Source organism: Haliotis cracherodii, unplaced genomic scaffold (genome assembly GCF_022045235.1).
Source record: "Haliotis cracherodii isolate W230 unplaced genomic scaffold, xgHalCrac1.p SCAF_4, whole genome shotgun sequence".
Lineage (NCBI taxonomy): Eukaryota > Metazoa > Mollusca > Gastropoda > Lepetellida > Haliotidae > Haliotis > Haliotis cracherodii.
This window is the reverse complement of record NW_027266297.1, coordinates 22,715,815-22,736,052: the sequence shown is the minus strand read 5'-3', so window position 1 is coordinate 22,736,052 and position 20,238 is coordinate 22,715,815. Positions and strand designations below refer to the sequence as shown.

At 37.3% G+C, this 20,238-nt stretch overlaps 2 protein-coding genes across 2 annotated transcripts; one reads left to right on the top strand and one right to left on the bottom strand.

Moving 5' to 3' along the window:
- The first annotated feature begins 247 nt into the window (after window positions 1-247).
- Window positions 248-12,888, top strand: LOC139479209 (uncharacterized). The gene is made up of 12 exons (XM_071262055.1): window positions 248-409; window positions 2,616-2,697; window positions 3,515-3,601; window positions 3,881-4,063; window positions 4,677-5,771; window positions 7,064-7,202; window positions 7,579-7,655; window positions 8,083-8,268; window positions 10,063-10,203; window positions 10,661-10,738; window positions 12,141-12,210; window positions 12,639-12,888. Exons 1-12 carry the CDS (start codon window positions 407-409, stop codon window positions 12,862-12,864), a joined length of 2,367 nt encoding a protein of 788 aa, XP_071118156.1. The 5' UTR covers window positions 248-406; the 3' UTR covers window positions 12,865-12,888.
- A 1,426-nt stretch (window positions 12,889-14,314) lies between these two features.
- LOC139478174 (scavenger receptor class F member 1-like) lies at window positions 14,315-16,394 on the bottom strand. The gene is made up of 3 exons (XM_071260525.1): window positions 15,572-16,394; window positions 14,927-15,062; window positions 14,315-14,717 (listed from the first exon to the last, which is right to left on the bottom strand). Exons 1-3 carry the CDS (start codon window positions 16,392-16,394, stop codon window positions 14,315-14,317), a joined length of 1,362 nt encoding a protein of 453 aa, XP_071116626.1.
- Window positions 16,395-20,238: the final 3,844 nt, after the last annotated feature.

Sequence of the window (20,238 nt, the reverse complement as noted above, 5' to 3'; positions counted from 1 at the left end):
AAAGATGTGTTTTTACTGCGTACTATATATGCGAAAAAGCATTTTTTTCCAGAAACTTGTTCCGAAAATGTGGATGCGCATTATATTCACTCAAGTCTACATGGTATACAAGTAATAACGTTCTATTCTATATTCCTTAGGTCTTGTGCACTGATAGTTAAAATGCGATAGTTCCCAAAAAGTTATTTTGTAGTGGTATGCAGATCTCAATGAGGGGAATGTGCAATTAGAGTTATGTGCCCTTCAAACGCGAGCAGACGGCTGACAGGAATAACAAAATTTACGCTTACATCAGAAGGAAATATGACATTAATAAGTCTAGCGATTGAAAAAGATGATGTTTCGAAGACAAAACCTTCCTTCCAAGGACCATAAATCTCCGTGGGTGCTCTAACTGTATCTCTACATGGTGAGGCAAATGTGTGACCATACAAGGATGGGTCCATTTTTTTCTTACAGAGGTTGAGAATAGACATGAGAAAATCAGAGTCAGAAAGAAGTAATTTTGATTGAACGTTTTGAAGGCTACTTTAGCAAAGAGCAAAATATTTTGATACTTTGTTCGGCAGTTTGACTTTGATAGACATCAACAGACATGGTGACATTGATGGATTCAGTTGCGATCAGCTGATGATTTGGATCCACTCTTCAATGCTTACATTTTCACCTTTCTCGATTATTAAATTGTGTACAACAATGGCGAGCTTATGCCTTAGAACATTGATTAGACAGGCATAACAGGCTCTAGTTTCTTGGCAGGTGAAAAATATTTGACATTGATTAGTGGTCCATATAACGATTTTCTGTTTGTTAAAATCAAGGATGTGCTTGGTTTTATTGGGCATGACTCATGATAGTTAACACAATAATAGTGCACAAAATATAAATACATGTTAGGATACTACAGAATCGACCAATGTCTAGGTTCCCACGATGTACCCTGTTAGATTAGCACCAGTGGTGACAGTGTTTTAGAACAGGTCCCCAGTGCTCTGTTGTTTCTCAAAAGAGCCTGAAGAGGTGACTGAATTGAATCAGGTGGTCAGGCTTGGTGATTTTGTGTCATCATACTTTCACAATAGTGTAAGACGCTGCTCATTATATATCAACCACTAGTTTGCCAAGTTCAGACATGATAATAGACAAGTTGCCATGATACAGGTAAATGTTGCTGACTGGCAGAAAACAAGGACAAACAGTTAGATTTGATGTGTTCTATTTACTGTACCCATTGGTCATAAGAGGTGAACAAATGCATGATTGCATATCATTGTACTCCGAAGGCATGGATCAATGCTGACAATATCAATCACTGCATTGTCTGGTCCAAACTCACTTATTTACAGGCCACCTGCTGTTATATAGGTGGAATATTTCTGAGTGCTGCTTTAAACAACAAACCAAGAACAAATTGATTACAAGGAACATCTCTTGAATGTCATGCGGATCATTGTTAAATCTCTGTGGCTAGTCCAAATACACTTTTTCATTGTTTTGGATTTTATTAAAAGAAAGAACCAAGGCATGCCAGGTGTGATAGAAACCAGAACAGGAAATCAGATAAACTAAATGTATCCACATGATTTGATAACATGATTAATTTTATGAGGAAAATTGTTTAATGTTCACCAGAGTTCATAGCTTGTGGCGGCATATGTGGACTGCTTCTGTTAGTTTTCGTTTAGAGAAGTCATGGAGCAGTCCACATTTGCTGCCACAAGCCATCAATCAACAGAGATCAAGGCTATTTCATCCCATCCACCTAATATGAACTCAATAAGCAATAATCACAAAACCTATGCAAACTTATCCTGTATGATTGGCTCCATGTCTCATTGGCTTCCAACCAAGGATAATTGCGGCAGTATCCTTCTGTTGTCGTTACCTATTCATGTTATCCCACTCATGTATGCAATTGTTGTTACTGTTAATCCTCTACAGTCTACTGTTAATCCTTCACCTCCGATATATATTCTTTTCCATGTTCCTCCTCATTCGCCGACTGCGAAATAGCCGATGGCTGAAGTGGTCGTAAAATCTCTAAAACTCTCTCTCTCTCCTCCTCATTCAGTATTGCTTGACAACAGTATAAGGATCTATACCGAAACGTTGCCTTAACCATGTTAACAGTATTTAAGAAGTTGTTATTCATAAATTGTATCTGCTTTGTCATTCGTCAATTTCTAAGTAATGCCTATCAACAATAAATATGCCATGAAGATGAAAACAATATTTTGAATAAATGTGTTCTATATAACAGCATAAGGGATGTGTTACCCCCCAGAAGAAAAACAACATGTTCCCCAGCATTCGATTTATTTATTTAATCACTAATTCAGATTCTCTTATTAAACTTGCCAAATATCTCATGTGTTTATTTAAAACACGGGAAGAATTGTAAACTCTTTGTAACTCTCACTAGACAACATTTGTAACTAAATTTGTACTAAAGGTCTTTAGGTCTGGACTATGAATAAACTTTGTCTGTCTGTCTGAATTTTATACACTTTGCAGACACATTCTACAGTAGATACTTTTTAACCTGTTTCAGATAACACAGACATGATGAAAATGTCAAATTTTATATGTTTTAATTAATCATGTTAATATTGCAGGAAACAATGAAGACACTGTTTGAGCTGACAGCAGAATTTGTGGGAGAACATGGGCACCTGTATCCAAAGGCTGCCTTTGCCTGTAAGTAAGACTACCATACAACAGGCATTGAGCAGGTCCAGAACTTCATGACTCACATTTAGCATTGTTTAGTTGCAAAATTGTCCATGTGATATTTAAAGATTTAAATCTGCTATACATCCTGAGAGATATGTGGTACTACCATGTCATTAGCATGATTAGATACAAATCTGTGTATTTGAATCATGAATTCAAGGGCTTCTAGCAGGGTTTTACACTATGTGAAATGTACGTCCAGTATGCACAAATGTGTAGAATGGATGCAGCAGAAAAAAATATAGTGAGTCTTTCAGTATTTACAGTAATATTCATTGTACCAAATTCTTGACAAGAAATATACAGGCCCTGTCATTAAGTTAATTATTAAATCTTACAGTACAGTACACTACATAATTGTATTACTTTATAGGACCCTCATATTTCCTGTTAGGACCTTTGAAATTGGTTACTATGTGTCCTCTGGATCCCAAGTTGTATAAGTCAATGTGAAACCCTGTTATAGGAAACTCATCATGATTAGGTAAATAACCAGGAAATATTTATTTTAGTCTGTGCTTCACTGTCTTGTGATACTTGTGGATATATGTTGCACACAGAGGAAATATTTCTATTGTTAAACATGTTAAACAGCCTGTAATATATGTCAAATATATGTCTTTACTTTTATTTTAGTTTATCATGTTTGTGATTAAACCATGTAAACAGTCTCATTCACTATACAATTATTTGTTTGGAAGAGTTAAGAGATATTTTCTCAACGATTAATGAATGACCATGTTGACAAATTTCCAAGCATATTTTGCTATTTTACCCAAAGGTCAGCCACGCACAGTACTTGAGCTGGTTATGATGAAACTGAGTGCTGCTGATCTCTATAGGCTGGATGACATCCTGTGCTGCCAGGGTGAGAAGAATGACTGAAATGCCTATTAAGCGCTTTTATTGACATTATATACAATTGCTTTTTTGGTATTGATACTGTTGTAGAGTAAGGCGTTCATCACATTAGCAATATTTATTGTTATGCACTAGTTTCAATGTGTCAGAATGAATGCTAGATGTATGTTGAAGAATATCATGTTCATTGACTTAATTTTTTTCCAACAATACAAACAGTCAGAAAGAATCATAATTCCTAGTCCAACAACTGCTAATAACAACTTTATTTACACTTCTGTTTCAGGTTTAGATGTAGATGTTGTATGGCATCATCACTGCCAGACCCTCAACTTGCTCCGACGAGGTGTCAAGGATGTGTTTGGGGAGTCAGATGGTATAACCTGCTACAAGGATATCTACCATTACAAACAGTTCCATTCTCTGCTGACAATTCTCTCTCTTGATACATTTGCTGCTGGCATGTGTGGTGAGATGTTGCTATTATCAGACAAACAGACTTAGTTTAAAATTAAGCTTGTCAGACGAAACAAAATGTCCTACACACTCTGAATATTCATCCTGAGATTTATTGAACATCAGGAACAAGGGAGTTAAACTTGTCAAACCAGACAGATAATGTTTTATGATAAAAGTTCTTTTGACATGTTTGAAACAGCTACATCAAGCTTTGAATTTTTAGTTGAATCTGCTCAGACAGCAGGGGCAAAAATGGATTGTTTATCAAGTGTGGCACAGGGCACTCACAACTATCTTTAGGTCTGTTTGATCCATCTTCCAATTTGGTAAATGTTTTTTCATCATGAGCTAGATAAAATGCAGTGTAATTTAAAATAATCTTCTTTTTCATGGAGATTGATAATTCCCTTTTCAACTTCAAATCTAGGGAACATAAATCTGCAGAACAGAAGATTACGAAGATGAAATACTCTTTGACATATTCAAAGCAACATTGAATCGTACTCATCCATTAGGGACCTACATAATTCGAATTTGTCATTTCCGATATATTTTGGTATGTTTTTGATATTATTATTTTGATATTTTTGTTAATTCATGTCCTGAAATAACTATTTTTTCAGATGTTCCATCACCAACTGATATGTACACAGTGCCTTTGCACAAACTAAAACAAGGACAAGGTTCACGTCAGGCAGATGAGGTCCATCCATCCATCTACAAATCTTTTCTTATGAAATGTGCAAAGTATTGCAAGAAACTTGTTTTAAATGGACGACATGTACACTATATAGCTTCAGATGAAGAACTAATGATGGAACTGATCAAGCATACTGAAAAGCTTGTCATCTCTCCACTTACAACATTTTGCTTTTATAATTTGAAGTATTTCCTAACCCAGCTTTTGACAGAAGGGCACCTTGAACAAATCTCATTACGTGGGTCATCACTGAGCGAGAAAGAATTAACACAGCTGTTAGCCATATGTAGTGGCTGTCCTTGTCACGGAGAGGAAACTGCCATGTTTAGTGGTGGGAAAGAAGTTGTGAAATCTGTTTCCACTACCATGTCCACCCTCTTGTTGAAAAAGTCTTTCACAACTGCACCAGAAACCACAAAACAAAGCTCCTCAAATGAATCATCTCCGGGATCTTCAGACACATCATTAAAAGATCAGTTAAACCAGTTATACCACAGAGACTTACAGGACAAAGTGCTGGACTGTTTGCTGGATCAAGCAGTCCCAAGCAGTTCAAACTCTCAGACACAGGCAATGTCATCAAGTGATACTTCTTCAGAAACTAGTGCAATAGGTAGTACCACTCCACCCAGATGTCTTTCACCCCAGGCTAAACCTTACAGCATACCTACCTCACCTTTAGCATCAGATAAATCCAAGTCCATACTCTCAAGAAACACTTTGAGCAAGTCTAGCTCAAATCACCAGAGTCTGTCAGCAACTGCAGTTTCGAGGCCGAAAGTCCATAGGCGTGTATCTGATTGTCTGGCAGCTAGTAGCTCCGCCAGTGAATGTTCTGCTGCATCCAGTGATTTGATTCATAGAAGCAGGTCTTGTGAAAAGCTCTGTGTAGGCTCTGGTGGAGTTCCAATCTTTGCTATGACCAGTGATACTGGAACTCTGACAGCTGGTGATATTATCAGTCAGTATCTACCACATTGGAGCAACTTGAGAAAACTGTATGTCTTTTTGAGTGCAGGTAGGTTAAAGAGATTGAATTTACACCGAAAACCCCTTAGAAAGACTCAGGATACCTTAAATTTAACATTAGATGAACTGACTCAGGCAAGTGGACTGGTGCAATTCCTTGCCTTCTCAAAGTTTAAAAAATTGATGTATGTGTGATATATCTTAGTTCTAGCATTCAGTAAGCAAGGTAGACAAGACATAATTTCATATTGTGTTTTGTGATGTTAACTACAGTGTATAGAGGAGATCAATAATGTAGACATGAATAACAAACCATAAAGTTAATAGCTAGCGAGACCCTAGCAAGTCACATCAAACAGACAAGCATGTGCAGGATAAAGCAAGTAGAAATAATTTCCTGTTATCATGTCATACAAAGCCAATTTTAAACTTATCTTATCTCACACTATGTATTTCTTCCTTCTTCTTTTGAGCCTATGTGGAAACATGCTTGAACAAGGTTTCCAGCTTCTAAAACCAAATCACCCGAACACATCCCAACACCAACATGGTCACTATCGAAGCAAATGGGTAACACACTGTAATCCCGTGCATAACAACCTACATGATATTAGAGTATACATTTTTGTTTTTTTATTTACCAAAATGTGTTACCAAGTTGGCTGTCTCTTCCACTGAATGACAGTCATAAAACAACCTCTTACATCTAGCATACCATCCTTGTTTTTTTTATTTATTTGTTGTTTAGCTGTTGCACATGATGGCATGATGAAACCTTGTTCAAGCACATTTCCACATAGGATGGAAAAAGAAGGAAGAAATGCAGAGTATGGCATACTAACATAACATATATCACATAAGCCTCATAAGCACATAGCCATCATGGTAATCTATATTATATGCTGACACTCTTTACAGACTAGACCCGTGAAGATCCGGGTTAGAATAAGCCTTCAACCCATGCGTGCCATAAAAGGCGACTATGCTTGTCGTAAGAGGCAACTAACGGGATCAGGTGGTCAGGCTAGCTGACTTGGTTGATGCATGTCATTGTATCCCACTTGCGTGGATTGATGCTCATGATGTCAATCACTGGATTGTCTGATCCAGACTTGATTATTTACAGACCAACGCCATATAGTAAAACACATTGAAACTGAAGTGAACTGAGAAACACCAAAAAAATTCTTATTTGATTAATTTTGATGATTGAATTGAGTTTTGGAACATACACCCTTTCACAACGCTGAGGTGGCCATAACTTGGTTAATGTTATATATGGTAGTGTTTAACAGGGTTATAAATGGTCTGTCAATAATCTTAACTTCATCTTGTTCACAGGACTTATGAAAACTGTTCTGGAGTTGGTGCGCCGTAAACAACTGACACACCTAGTTGTTGACACAGGCTTTACAGATATGTTCTTAGAATGTCTCATACACCTATTTATGTGTCACTACCGGCACAGTGAATATGTGCGGTTAGTATGTCTGTTTAATATGGTTCTGCAATTTTGAGGATTGGTATTAAAATATTTAATAACTGAGTTTGGAACATAATCATGGTTGTAAGATGCTATTAATATTAGTGTGTATGGGGATATAGACATGGTAGACAGGATTTGATAATTGATCTGTATATATTTTGAAACAAAATGTATTTGCCATGTTTCATAATGATTTACCAATTGTTTTGATAGGTCTTATTGCTATTAAATGCATACTTATCGAGTTATGAGGACAGTTGCCATTTACCGGTTATTTGCCTTTTCTATTAAGGGGTGACATATCTTAGTTTTACATATGTTAGTGGTGTTTTTATTACTATATTTCAACTACTTGATTATACCCTTCCAGTTCAAAGCCAATGGAGTTCTTTCAAATATCTGGATGCAAGCTTATCTGCATTCAAGAACCTGTAACCATCAAACACAGTGAGTACTGACTAACATGAATCATGATATTCATGTTGATCATGTTAATGGCCTGTTAACCCGGGTTCGATTCCCGACTTAGGTACAATGTGTGAAGCCCATTTCTGGTGTCCCCTGCCGTGATATTGCTGGAATATTGCTAAATGTGGCGTAAAATCAAACTCACTCACTCACTAATGGCCTGTTGGCAGCAAACTTTCTTGTGTTATAATCTGTATAATCGGTTAAAGTGTTTCTAATTGGATAATCATGAATAAGATGTATCAAAGTATACTTTACATGTCAAAATATTTGTCTAACTTTGGCCAGTACCTTCTGAAAGTATTGCAATAAACATTTTGACATGATTGGATAAGACTGTTATCTGTTATAGTGCATACTTTTTTGTTAGGCGATATAAAAAAATATTTGATGCTTCTTCTTGCAGAGCTAGCTGCAGTGAAGGTTTTAGATTTGAGTTGGAACTCTTTCGAAGAACAAACATTCAACCTCCTGCTGGAGTTCATCAGAGCTGATACTGCTTTGAGAGGTTTGAGGCTGGCCTCGTGTCATTTGCAGCCTGACAAGATACGTCAAATTCTTGATACTCTGATTGTAAAACAAAGGAACACAGGTAACAAATCAACTAATGACTTCCTGTTGACAATGAATGATCACTAACCATGCTAACAGTCAAACAATTTACTGTCTATTCCATTTTATACTGTAGTTACTGGACCATGGTTTGATTCTATGCTGCAAATTAGTGATAAATATAAATATGATATAAAAATAAGTTATTGAAGATGTTGAACAACACCATTTAAATAACTTTGTTTTATCCTTATCAGTTGCGGAATATTTAAATTGTTTTGTTTAAACGCATTCTATTCTTATTGAAATGGATTGGGAACAAATTATCCAACTGAGGACACCCTCTCAATGGTACATGTATTTACAAAAGTGAGTACAGTAAATTTGAATTTTATCATCAGTGATCTGATCATGCTAGTAACTGTTGATTCCTCACTTTCAGTGGTTTCTTTGTATTTGCTTGTTATGTTTTACTCTCCCAGTTATTAGTAATCAGCTTGTGGCTATGCTTTGTAGATAATTGATTTTTTGTAAAAAATAGTTCTGGACATCTTTTTCTAATCTTTGGTAGAACTTTTCAGGGCAAATACCATATATTAAATACAGTTCAAAGATAAACCTAGTGTGTTTTCAATGTAGAGAGTTGCAAACAGATTCAATACCTGTAAAGTTCATCCGAAACAGAACGTGATTGTGCAAGGTTTTGAATTTGAAGCATGTTCAGGTATCAAATCTATGCCAGTAGGTTGGAAGGGCGAATTCATGGATCAGTGAATATCAGTTATATTTATGCATATATGTTTGCTTTATATACTCAGTCCATAATTTTCAGCATAAGATACTTGACTCTCTTCAAAAGACAGAATATAACCACATCAGCTGATATTGTATAAGCATTAGTGAAATTGATATCCCTAGAGTAAATGAAGCGTCCTTTGTAATGTTTTGTACACACCACAGTCATGACGTCACTTTTGTTCTATGGATGGGAAATCTAAAATTGTGACGTTGTAGACATGACATGACAGTACTTTGGAGTTGCACAAAAAGTGTTGATGTTTTCCGCCTGAAATATATTGCCACACTTGCTGTAATTATTACTTACCGTAACATGTAATTGAGCAACGTTATAGGGGGTAGGGGTGGGAGTTTCCGAAGGAACGCTTGTGAATTAATGTTTAATTTTAAAGTAATGGAGTTATCAGCAAGAATGTGCTCTAACATATATTCAATACCAGGATGGCAGGATTCGAAAATGTCAAGGTAGAATATTAGATAAAAAGGGACGACCTTTAGAATTTTGGTTATAGTATGTGAGTCAAAACTATCTGGGGACACCACCCTAAACTTTTATGCTTTGACATTAGGATTATGAAATATATCCACATCAAGTCATGGACATCATGAAAATGTATCTGAAACCTTTCTGTGAACATTGTGATAATCAACTCCTACATGTACATCTGACCCATGAAGATCCAGGGTAGAATAGGTTTTCAGCAACCCATGCTTGCCGCAAAAGGCACCTATGCTTGTCATAAGAAGCAACTAACGGGATTGGATGGTCAGGCTCTCTGACTTGGTTGAAGCATGTCATCGATCCGAATTGCGTTGATCGGTGCTCATGATATCAATCACTGGATTGTCTGGTCCAGACTTGATTATTTACAGACTGCCGTCATATCGCTGAATTATTGCTGAGTGTGGCATAAAATGACAAACCAACCAACCAACAACTTGTACACTTGTATTTTGAATATGACTGAAACAGGATAATACAGTATATCAAATGTTGACTTGCTATGTGTGGCAGTAAGATGTTAACATGTTTCAGGTCCTGGTATGGAGGAACTAAGCTTAAATGACAACATGGTAGAAGGTGAGGGATGCGAGCAGTCTCTCACAAATTTTGTGCTGCATTCAACGTCCCTAAAAAAGCTATGCCTTTCCAATGTGGGATTGTCCAACACAATAGGTATGTGTGACATTATGTTTGTAAAAATTGCTAATATATTGGGGTGACCAATCAAGGGGACATGTCTTTCTCTCTTGACTATTAATTCTTTGAAGATGTCTTTTTGCAAGGGTCAGTAATGGCAGGTTCCTCCTTCACACAGATCAGGCCTTGCCTTTCACTATATATTTGTAAGAGTTAGGAATACATTTTCTTTTGTTGTCAAAATGCCAACGGTGAGATGGTCATTCCCAGGTTTCCTCGGATGAAATGTTAATTTTAAAGATCTTGGCTAATGTGGGCCATAAGATAAGTATTGTATAGAATGGGAATTGACATAAATTCCTCATTTCTACTGCCACTTGATTCACTAAACAACGATCCATGTGTAAAACATTACAAAATGCTTCACCATACAATGAATGATGACATGTATATACCTGTCACATCTTTGACCTGTATGCTGTTGTCTTTCCAGATTTTTGCCCTAGCTTTGTAGATGCAGTAGGAGATCACCAGGGCCTGGAGATACTTGACATCAGCAACAACTATCTTGGTATGGGTACAGTTGAAAATGGTTATTAATGATGAGTAGATGCCAGACTTCAACTTATTTTGCCTATGGGCCTATGTAATGTAAATGCGTACTAATATGTTTCAAAACATCACTCATGAAATTGAAAAAGGACCAAGAATGTTTTTAGGGTTTTGTGCTCTTTGATTATAACCTATAACTTCTTCAGTTGAAAGATAAACCTCTTACTGTTTTAGAAATGGTTTCCAGAGGTATACAGTTTAATCTTATAGACTTTGATATATACTTTCCTTCTACCTCAATCGCATACCAGTCTGACTTTAGCCACAAACTCCAAAGTTTAGATGTTTTAAAATTTTAAAAGAATAATAGTCCATATGCAAACACTAAAACACTTCCTGAAAATGATGCCAAAAGACTGTCTGGCACAGTCTGTAATAATGATATCATCTTGTGAGCAGTGTATTTGCTTAAATACTCATGTAATTAAAACAAGTATGAAATAAATTTGAAAAAATTGACACCCTTTAATCCGGATATATTGGAATATATTGCCATGTAAGGTTCATTGTACATGGGCAGAGACAATGACATATATAACAAAGCACACAATTAAAAGTGTAACTGAGTGCTAGATCTGGACAGTGCATTTCATCAAGTTCCACATCAAGTGTTGTTTGTTTACTAGGAGTGTAACAATATTTGTCATCCAAAACTGGCTCCAACATGAGATATTGCTTTTGTGAGATCAAGCGATATCTACACTGTAGATATCGCTGCTATGAAATTGCATCACAATGCTTTGCAGACCATTGTGACGTCACTGGTTACCATGACATCACAATCAAATGACATCACTAATGGCTCTGCGACTGAAGCTGTTAGCAGTACTTTTTACATTTAAGACACTGCTTATTACTAAAGTTGGAAGAATGATGTTGAGTTATAAATAAAATGTCACACTTGTGTTTTTGATATAAAATATATCAACACTTGTTGATAAAAGTGGAAAACATCCTCGGCAAGCCTTGGAGTTTTCCCACTTTTATCAACTCGTGTTGATATATTTTATATGAAAAGACACTCGGGTGAGATTCTCAATATCACACTATTGCAATTGTTTGCCCTGTGATAGAACTGTTTTGATAGGTATTTAGAAATGCCAAAAGTATTGTCAATAGTATGTATAACAATCTATAGTTTCAATAGTTCCAAATAGTAATAAATAAAACATAAATTATGCAAATTTGAAACCTGCTTGTGTGTTGGTTAGCAAGGGTTACAGCCACTTCAGAATTACTTCCCTTTGGGATGAGTGCCAACAGGGAGGAAAATGGCTGACTTTGAGATTGTTGGCAATATTATATTCATTTTTATTACATTGAAAATAATGTCATGTGTCTTCTTTTTTTCCATTTTACAGGAGCCAGGCATTTACAAGTATTGGAGAAGATCCTTGCTCTTTCTCCTGTTATGAGAGATCTGAATGCTGCGTAAGTACATCAAACATTTGTCAAGATGGCTTGCTACTTTGTGGAAACTTGAGGGTGGTCGGGAAATTAAAATTTTGAAGCAGAATGTGAATTATACATAAAATATTGTTTATCATTGGAATTTTACAGACCTCTGTGATCTGAGATTTTATAAAAGCTGTCATACTGAAATCAGGACTTGTGTTGCAAACTACAGGGTTCACTCTAGGAACTTTCTGACATGGGCCGGCCCTTTATTTGAAATTTTTAAATACTCCAGAGGTATGTCCATCCAGTGCAATGTTAAAATGCCCCGTTGCATTTGAAAATGTGGGCCTTTTTTAAAATTTAGGGGCCAAAAGCACAAGGCTCATCTCTAGAATTATCCCTGAAACTGGGAAGTCTAATGCACAAATTACGCAAAATATCTAACATTCTTTTTCTTGTAGATTCAACCAATTCAAAGGACAAGATCTGATAGAGATGTTAGACAGACTGGAGAGGAGTAGAAGTAAATTGAAACACAAGATGGACCACCTCAGTCTCAGTCGCAATGCTTTCACAGCTGATGAACAGATGTGTATCGTGAACAGGTTCTCAGTCTATGCCCATGAAGTAAGGGCCAATTGTATAGGCATGCATGCTGATCCTCTTGAACATGTGGCACAGATGTGATGTGTAATGGCTTTCTAGCAAGCACTGACCATAAAAGAAATAAAAAGTGTTTTGTTATAGTGAATTGTCTCATTGATTTTCTATTGCAGAGTTCTGAAACTGAAATTACAATGTCAAGATGTATGTTTTAACCAGTGTAATAATGGCATGGTGTAACAATTGTTTGCTCATCTCAGTTAACATTATTATGCAAAATTGTTGTATTAGGACCTGTCATTGGTTTAATGGAGAAAGGGTAAAGAAATAGTTTTTGAGAGATATGTTTGTACCACAAGCTATTCTGAAAAAAAAGTCTCAATCTATAAGACAATCTGAGCACTTGTGAACTTTTGGTAGAGTATCATCGCTACTGTATTTGTAGAACATAGTCTCAGATTATCCTGTTAATTTGACACCAGACCATTGTAAGTTAAGTTGGTGTCTAGAAGGATGCGAACCTCTTTCAAGGCATTATTTGTTTAAATGTCAACTTTAAGTTTTCTTTTATTCAGTCCACATGCATATTTCCCAAACTACTTATTACATCACATGATGTCACCCAAACCACAGTACTCTCTTTCCTGCTGTATTGTTTACAATATTTAGATGCATTTTCTCTCCTGATACAATTGAGGTAACCTAAGTTTATTTTGAATATAAGGTTTGTTTCTGATACAAAAAACAATAGAACACTATTATTTGATATGATACAATTTTTATTGTGTGTTTATGAGTAACATGTAAAGAAGCAAATTACCACGAGTCACTGGAGTTCATAAATCAAAAGCTTTGACATCAAAAGAGTCACCTAAGCTTAAAGGGTGGCCTCTAACTATCTTTCCAAACCATATGTTAAAGTGGTTGATGGTCTAGGTGTTTTCTCTATAAAGCTCGATCATGATTGATGTATGTATAAGTGGGTTAAACATATCTAGTTTCAGAAATTAGTGACGGGATTGGTAAAAAGACATGTCCCTGTATTTACATGAGGCTTCAGATAAAATGTATTCATATACAATAACAACACACTGCATTGGTCAAGGTGAAACAAATTATGAAATGTACAACAATTTATGTAAAAGGACAAATATTAGCAACCTTATGAACAGTACATAAACATGGTCATTAATCTTTACATATATATGAATAGAAACGTAAACTCTCTCTGGGATATAAGATGCATATACAGGCATGCTTGAATGTACTTTCTTGTAAAATGTTTATAGGAACATTTATATACAAAGCAATATTAAACTGTACAACTTGCAAATTTACTTGTTAAATAGCAAAATAATAGTTTGTCCATATTAATGAATATATAATTATATATCTATTAATACACATGAAAAACACGTAAAAACGCCAGGCCGAAGCTCAACGTTCGATTCCCTCGGGTGGCAGTCGACTAACGTGCCTCAAATCATTGTTTTGCTGAGTTACATACCAGAACTATGTTTGTGGGTTCAAATTGCTAAGGACTGCTATTCCTACGATCATTGATGATGGTAAGATATGTTTTTGTAGATGTCATGGGTATGTAACCAAATTTATTAGAAAGATTAGGCAAAGAAAGACTTTCAGTAGTATGAAACAATTCAGTTGAAGATACTGACTTGTTCACAACAGCTTTATCTGTGTTCTGACACGGATATCGATTTGTTGAAGAAATTTCATTGGCCAAAACTTTTCCATTGGTACCCGTGGTTGCATTGATTTCTTCATTTTCAACTGGTCTGCATAGGCCTGGTTGTGAAGGACATATGGTGTCATACTCGCTTATGACTTCGTATTGGTGGGTAGCATCTGGAGGAAGTGGAATTGGGTACTGTGGTCGCCTTCTCAATGGTGACTGATCAAGTTCTTTGATAGATATCCTAGGTAAGAACACAACATTCACACATTATATCAAAAGTGAGAACCTAATTACATGTGTAATTATGCATTGCAGTTATTGTTGTCCATTGCCTTATGTTTGAGTTCCAAATATTGAGCAAACAAACATATCAAAACAATTTCCATCCTCACAAATGCCCAATCACTTCCCAATCAGAAGACTAGTAGATGTAAGTAGAAGTATACTTACCTTTTACAGATGAAAATGAAAACTGTAATAACAGTGACCACTGTAACAAATGACACCGATGGAATGACAACAACCATCAAAGGTACTTGATCTTGATGGGGGGTTGATGTTGGAGGTATCTTGGTTGTAATCTCATCTGAAAAACAGTTTCCCCAATTTAAGTTGAATAACTCTTTAGAATTGTTTCATGTCTGGCTTAGGTCTTGATCTATGTCACCATTTCAGCAAGATTTTAAAAAATGAACGGAAACAAAAACGCCACCTTGTTTGGGGATGACAGTTGATTTTCTTGTCCACAACTTATGTACAGGAACAGTGGATGTCATATCATACTTTCAAAAACATTATTTCCTTAACCTTAAAATGTGCACATTTCATGTTAGAAGTATTGGTGGACGCGTGTATACGTTTGTTTTACGATACATAAAAGATTGACCTAAGATGAGACCTGATTGCCACGTCCAATCTTTTCCTATGGAGTTCCCCTTGGGATCTAGTTCCAAGCATTACTCATCATGGCCTTTTAAGGAAAGTCCTGCACTTAAAAGGTATTTTAGGTTTATGCTTTAATTCAGATATTTTATTGTTTTGATCATGTTGATATAAACCAATGTGCACTATCTATGGGGAAAGCGATTCAACTACCTTGGCTACTTGTGGTTGTTCCATGGCTGGGTGTCTGGAAAAGACATGTGCCCTCATATCTGTGACAGGGCCTCCCTGTACACTGCATTCTACATTTCTTAATGCATCTCCAACCATAGTATCCAGCTTCACACTCATTGCATTCACCTGTTCCTTGATGGCATCGGTTGTTTACACAGTTGGTACAGTTGGAATTGCAATGTGATCCAAAGACTCCAGGCTCACAGCCGTCGGTGCAGTAGCCGTTGACTCTATGACAGTGGTGGTTCTTGCAGAAACTGCTGCACTTCAGTTCACACAATGTGCCGAAATATCCAACTTTGCATCCATGAAGACATTTCCCCAAATGTCCACAAGAACTCGCCAAACAGTTTTCATTGCATTGAAGATCACATGACAAGCCGAAATACCCTACATCGCATCCATGACGACAATGACCTCTTTCCTGATCACACTGAGACGTACAGTTCACGGACCTGTATTCATCGAAGCTGTTTCTTCGAATGAAACACTTGTTCTTATCAGTCAGTTTGCAGTGGCGATTGCACGGAACATGACAGAACCTTCCGTAGTAGCCAGTCAAACAGCCGGCAACACACCCACTAGTGTCACACGAACTCCTGCAGTAGCTGCAATCTTCACATTTTGACCCAAAGAAACCTTCGATACATTGTGTACACTCTCCAGAATTTCTATCGCACTTAACACCTCTGACGGAACACTTCTTGTCACACCGTTCATCCCAATATCCGTCTTTGCACGTACATGTGCCACTTGCCGAGAGGCAGTCATCATCTACACATCCTTCTGAACACCTGATCATGCATGTAGATCCCCATGTTCCTTTCCTGCAGCCATCAGTACATATGCCTGTACCTTTTGTAGGATGCAACCGGCATCTACTGTACAGACACCCTTCACCACATCTAAATTTGCAATGGTCACCGTAGTATCCGTCTTCGCAAGCATTTGCGCCTGATCCAAAATTAGATGACACTTTAAGTTGTAAATTTAATATATATATATAAACTTATGTATGTATAAAATTACAAATCATTTGAAGTTAAACATTTCAATGAACAATGTCATAATAATGTTATAAAAAGCCACATCAAAGTACCTGTTCACTTCATTTAGAGTCAGTTGGGTTTAACGCCGCTTTGAAAGTATTCCAGTTATTTGCAGAATGTAAGTTTAATATGTGAGGATACCCTGAAGTGAAATCCAGGTATTTTTGTAATTACGTTTATGAGCAAATTGTATTTCTTCTAATAAACTCATTGCAATAATGTAATTTGTGTTGCATTTTATTTGGTTCGAGAAAATCCCAACCCAGATATAAAAACCCTTTCATTTAAAAAAGTATATAATGTTTCGTTGACTAATCGAATTCACAAAAAGCGAATGAATTAATTAGTTTTAGTCAGTGTTCGCATTACTGAAATGCGATGTTATATTAAAAGTGCTTTAGAAAGACATTCATTGAGAAACGGACACTCAACCACACTATTTGATTTATGTCATGCAATTTGTATATCCAAAGAACAATGCTTACCACTGAGGTAGAGGGATGATGCTAGAAACAACGAAAGGTGTTGTAGTGAAGTCTTCATTTCTTCATTAAATTGAGAATATACCCCGCAATTATTAAGTTAGAATAAGCGTCCGTATCCAAGATCATTTCATGAATGTTGCCATGTTGTACTTGTTATTTACGCAGTGACTCGAAGCTTTCAGTTTCAGACATTTGACAAAGCTTTGTAACCTTGGCTTAAAAAGTTAATCGAAAGTGTACAAGGGATAATAATTCATATATCCGCGTTATGACAACGCCCCGTCCATTTCTATCCTAGCCTAGTTACTTTTACTTTTACGTTTTTTGGGGTAGTGTAAACACAACAAAATCACGTTGTTTCTTATATACTACCGACAAAAGTAAGGGAACTGATGAGAAATGTCTGCAAAATGAATTTCGACACACATACTGTTGATGGTTGCATACAGTATGGTTACCCTTGGTATTGCCAGCTACTCCAAACAGATCAAAGTCAAGAATTGCTGCCCTGGCATACCGCTCGCCGCTACGTCGCCGACAACGTTTTCTGTCATCTGTGAATCGGAGCCTTGATACGTCTGTGAACATGGTGTAATACCCCAAACTTTGCCGCCTATGGTAAGCTGTTAGGGTCACACCCTTCACAGGACACCTTGCTTTTAAGCGGGGTGTATGGAGCCGTTTTTTAACGGTGGATTTTGAAATTCGCCTTCCTGGTATTGTACGGGATTCGCTATTGATAACAGGAGCAGATTTGAATCTATTGTGGAGTGCAAGTTATGTAATGAAACAATCTTGTCTTGGTGTCGCCCACTTGGACTTCTGTGTGCACGTGCGTCACGTCATGTTCATGTATTATGTAAAATTTCATTGTGATCAGATATTGCGTTCCGAAACAACGCCACGTTATTGTAAATGTACACCTTAACGATAATTACATTCAAATCATTAGTTCCCTTATTTGTTTTTGTCGGTAGAATATGAAACAAAACACAATTTAAGGATTAGAGCTTTTTATTTCCGTATTTATTTTCTCCCATCGCCGATCGCTTTCTGCATACTTCTTACACTAACCATTCTCTTCCGTGGGATATATCGCCGACATAAAGTCGATACAAAATACGAAGTGTCTAAACATAACCGAAAGCAGACACCGGGCAGCAAATACTTGCACGTGATTCATACACTGACCATGAAATACTACCATAAGTTTCTAAACTTAACATTCAGTCTTTTTTTCATTTCTTGCATCATTCAAGAATCTACGGCAATATTTCCATAGTAAAACATGGAAAATACAGTCCGATCACCAATGCATTTTCATTTGGCTTACATCGTCTTTTCGGTATATGGATTAGTGTTCGATTTTCGTTTTCATCTCCCCGGTGGATGTACAACCGAAGCTGCGAGGCGCTAGATGGTTAACAGTCACGTTAACATCTCATTCTACCGGGTACCTATTGCTGGAATAACATAGACACATTTCGAAGATGGTCCCATCTTTGCTTGGCTTTTCCCTGTGAAGGGTCTGTGACCAGAGCATGGTCCAGTGCACCAATAAAGGAGTCCACTCTGTGTGGGCGTGAGGCCTTGCTGACATCAATACGTGCCACTCTCATAACCTATTCTGCAAGACAGGTCGCTATATCAGTTAAAATAGGGAACAATCAATTTGATCCTATGTCACTGGACAATGGCACGCCACAATGCAGCATTATAAGCCCAATCCTGTTTAATATCACGACCATTGATCTATTTGATCATGTCAGCTCTCCTACCCAAACTTCTAAACTCTCTGATGACGGAGCAATATGGGTAAAACAAAGAGATATTTCATAAATCCGAAAAAAATCAGTCAGCCCTGGACGGAGTATATCAATAGTGCAATAAACTGTGGGAGCGCTATTCAAACGCGGGGGAAAAGATACTATGATACGTCTCTCGATAAAAGGCAAACCAATCAAATTCGAAAAATCAGCAAAATTTCTAAGGTGATCCTAGATCAACACCTCACTTGGAGCAAACATATTGAATACTAGTATGTGGGACACAGGTGTCACGAAGGCCTGAACGTATTGCAGGCAATTCCAGGTACCTTTAGGGACGCTGAGCTGGAGCTATACAAATCAGATAGAAAAATAGACTTATGGTTGTGAGGCCTTTTACTCAGCATCAAACACTGTCTTGAGCCGCCTCGACAGCATACAACACAAAGTACTAATGCTAACCACATGCAGCAACATGTACTTCACTATAAGAACTACAGTGAGTGAGTGAGTTGGGTTTAACGCCGCTTTTAACAGTATTCCAGTTATATCACGGCGTGTCAGCTTAATGTGGGAGGAAAGCCCGAAGTGATGCATGTCTCAGACATTTACCACTTTGGTGAAACCCACGAGCACAGGTATGGTGCTGACAAATCTAGAAACATAATCGGGGCGAACTGCAATTCGAACCGACAATCATAGGTTTCTGGCGTGCCCAAGAGACGCAACTCTGCACAGCAAATTGCGGCGCCTTAGACAACTGGGCCCCCCGCCCCCCATGTGATAAGAACTACATATAGAAACAGGAGAACTCACATTCAAACTAAGAATAGAGCAGGTAATGTTTTATCGTACTGGGGACGAAGATTATACTCTTTGGTGAAAATGATATAGCAAGTCAAAAACTCCCGAGATGAAGCCCTAGCTCGGAAAAAAATCCATCACTAAAGCCATCTCGGACATTAGTGCGTGAAGTCACCAGAAAGTCACAACAAAGGATTACACCCTCCCTGGACTTTTAAAAACTCCCAAAGTTGACACTAACATCAGAAGTCACTAAAAAAGAAAACCCAACCCTACTACGATCTGTAGCTATCACTAAAAGTCGAACTACCTGGGACTGGTGGATCCAAGAATCCCATCAACAACAGTGCTGGTTACGGGATTCATATCCGTAGCTCTAAACCCTAAGCATATTCGGTTCGCCTGCCTCATGGTCAGTCAGTATTCACTACTGAATTGGAAGCAATTCAGCATGCACTCCAACTCGGAGCTAACGGAAGCAAAGGCAGACGGGTTGAAACAGGTGGAGCTGCCCCGTTTCATTGTGGAAAGTCATCGTTTTC